The 2,879-nt window shown below is 51.2% G+C and overlaps 1 protein-coding gene across 1 annotated transcript; it reads right to left on the bottom strand.

Annotated features, from left to right (window-relative positions):
- Positions 1-14: 14 nt before the first annotated feature.
- LOC108253656 lies at positions 15-2,865 on the bottom strand (the record flags this gene model as incomplete). Its single annotated transcript, XM_017448019.1, has 2 exons — positions 1,390-2,865; positions 15-1,289 (listed from the first exon to the last, which is right to left on the bottom strand). Coding segments are annotated over exons 1-2 (2,751 nt in total), but the record flags the coding sequence as incomplete, so codon positions are not given.
- Positions 2,866-2,879: the final 14 nt, after the last annotated feature.

Below are 2,879 nucleotides of genomic sequence, written 5' to 3'. Positions count from 1 at the left end.
AGGAGTGGTATAGCCCTATCATGTTCATCACTCGGTACCAGGGCATTAAGGTAAGCTTGTAAAGTGGCCTCTATTGTGAGGGTATCTCCACTGTCTGCCGTTCTGACAGCCGCCAACATTCTTTTGCAACTATACTTTTTGGCTGATGTTTTGTACAACATGCCAAACGGGTTTTTCTGTAGATCATCAAGAGTCGCTCTTTCATAGGAGTTTTCTCTGGCCTCTCGTATGGCGTTTTTATACCGCGCCTGAAAGGCACGCCATACTGACGCCCTCTGTGCTCTCAGGTCGGCATCCATTGTCCTCTGATACGTCCGCCGAAGTCGCACGTTTCGCTTCTTCATGCGTTCCAATCGAAAGGACCACCAGATTGTCTTCTTATACCGTGGGAGACGGGTACGTTTCAAGGTTTCTGTGCAAGTGTTTTGATATACCTTGGTTAACTCAGCGACCGTTGAGTCAATGAAGTCTTTCTGACTAAGACCTGGTTCAACTGGGGGTGCCTGTGATAGTTTGGTGCGAAGTACTCGACCGAGCTTTCCCCAGTCTGCGTCCTTCAGATTGAAACGCATTCGGTCCTCATCGACCTCCTCCGTGCCAGAGTCAACCTCCAGCGAGAAGGTGATGAGCCGGTGATTGCTAGATGTAGCGTCATCGTGGACATTCCAACGAACGACAGGGACCGGGATGTCCCGAGTCGACAGAGTGACATCTATATTGGTTTGTCCAGCGTGACTTTGGAAGGTAGTGAGGAGGTTGGGTGTGTTGTGTACCCTCAGGTCATGTGCCGATATAAAGCGTTCAAGGATGGCTCCCTTCGGGCAAGTGTTTCCATGTGGATCGTGCCAGAGCGGCGATCTGGCATTACTATCAGCAGCAATTATTATATGAGCCCCATCGAGCACTTCCAGAATAGCCTCAAGTTTGGCGAGTATTCTCTCGATGGGGACATTGAGCCTAAAATAGCCGCTAATTATGTATAGTGGGGCCTCGGTAAATTGACCCCACGGGACATGGACCTGGACCACCGTCAGGTATTCGCATGTCAGGCTCGGAATTTCCATCACCCCCATTCTGGGGTTTGCTGCCATGACACAACTGTACACCCTTCCATCCGTCTCACAGACCTTACCGAAAGCCACCCTGGCATTCTTCTGCAAGACGGGAATCCTTCTGCCAAGGGCTGTGTTACTAGTGTAGGGTTCTTGTAACAGAAGGATGTCTATATCGTTTTTATGCACGAATCCCGCCAGCTCAGTATTAGCATATCTCGAGTTATCGAGGTTGATCTGTCCGAAGTTTATACGTTTAACATTTAACGGTACATTTATCGGTACATTGACAACATTTACAGATACGTCTATCGAAACATTTATATCTCCACTAGGCATTGCCGTAGTGGATCGTCTTACGGAACATTTCTAGTTTCCGCAAGTGGGTGGGACACTTGTTGGAGCCGGGGTGGTGGCTAGCCTTCTTCCCCGGCCCACAAACTCCGCAAATGGGAGGCTTACTCATGTTGGGGCACTGTGTTTTGGAGTGCTTTCCAGCGCAATGGCTGCAAAGCTCCGCGTTTGTGCAATCTTTGGCCATATGTCCGTAGGCCAAGCACTTATAACAGAGTGTGATGCGCAGGTGGTCGCTCACCCTGCAGCATCGCCACCCGAGGAAAATCCTCTTCCTAGCGAGCATCGTTAGTCTCACGGAGGGACTGACCTCCAGTACCCACGTGATACTCCCTTCTCTGGTCTTGTAGTTATGGTGGCAGGAAATCTCTCCGGTGGGGACGGAGAGCTGGCTGCTCACTGCCAACAATACATCTTCAGCAGCCGTAGCCGGATCAGCCCCAAGGATGGCGACCCGGGGGAGTCGGTGTTCCTCCAGACTTTTTGTGATGTAGCCGTGATTCTGCAACTCACGGCTGAGGACCTCCAGTTTGTCTTTAGTGGTATCAGTTTTGACAACTTCGATCCGGAGGCCCTCTCTGGATCGAATAACTTTTTGAACACCGATCCCCATCTTGGAGGGGTCGGCCACCTTAGTAATCTTGTCTTTGACTGCTTCTACTGTTTCTCCCTCCTTGGGTTGGATGAGGATTCCAACCCTGGGGGAGAATGGTTTATTCGATTTTTTCTTTCTTAGTCTTTTGCGCCTTTTTGGTGTTTTTGGCGCATTGCTGACTGGGGGCTGTGGAGGGGGATCAGGTGCGTCCCGCAGCACCTGACTCATAGTCTTCCTCCTACCGGTAACAGTTTGCCAAGCACTGCTAGGTCCCGCGGTGGCCACGTCCACGGCGGGTGGTCTAGCAGCTGGCGGCTGCTTTGTCAGTGATGCGGGCTGGATGGCTCTCGCACCAGGTCTGTTTGCGAGGGGGGTCCTGCTCCTCTCGCTTAATTTCTTGGCTATTGCTTTGTCGACGAGGTCGCTGATGTCGACGGCTACTGCCTGTCGGACCTCGTCGATAAATGTCCTTTTTAGGGAGTCCAGCGCCTCTCTGGTCTCGCTGAACTTCAGCGAGAGGTGTTCCATCATTTGTACTGTAATTCGACCCCCCTTCTTGCTGATGAGATACTTTTCAAGCTCATCAATTTGCGAGGCCATCCTGTCCATCGCCTCGCCAGGGTCATTTTTATTCGTTTTTGAAGAGGGAGCATCTTTCTCCCCCTTCTTCCGACTTCGGATAGAATTGGTATCTTTAGTGGGGGCCTTCTCTGGGGCCCCCTTTTTGTTCGGTGGGCTTTTTTCGCAGTCTGGCGAGGAAGAGGAAAGGTCCACTCTCTTTCTTTTATCTTTAGGTTTGTGGCCACTTATAGTGACCACCGACTCCGCATCACTGATATCGCTGGAGGGGCTGTTCAGCTCCATCAACAGCGTTTCGG

Source organism: Diaphorina citri, unplaced genomic scaffold (genome assembly GCF_000475195.1).
Source record: "Diaphorina citri unplaced genomic scaffold, Diaci psyllid genome assembly version 1.1 scaffold2475, whole genome shotgun sequence".
In the NCBI taxonomy this organism is placed as follows: Eukaryota; Metazoa; Arthropoda; class Insecta; order Hemiptera; family Psyllidae; genus Diaphorina; species Diaphorina citri.
This window is presented reverse-complemented; position numbering and strand designations above follow the sequence as displayed.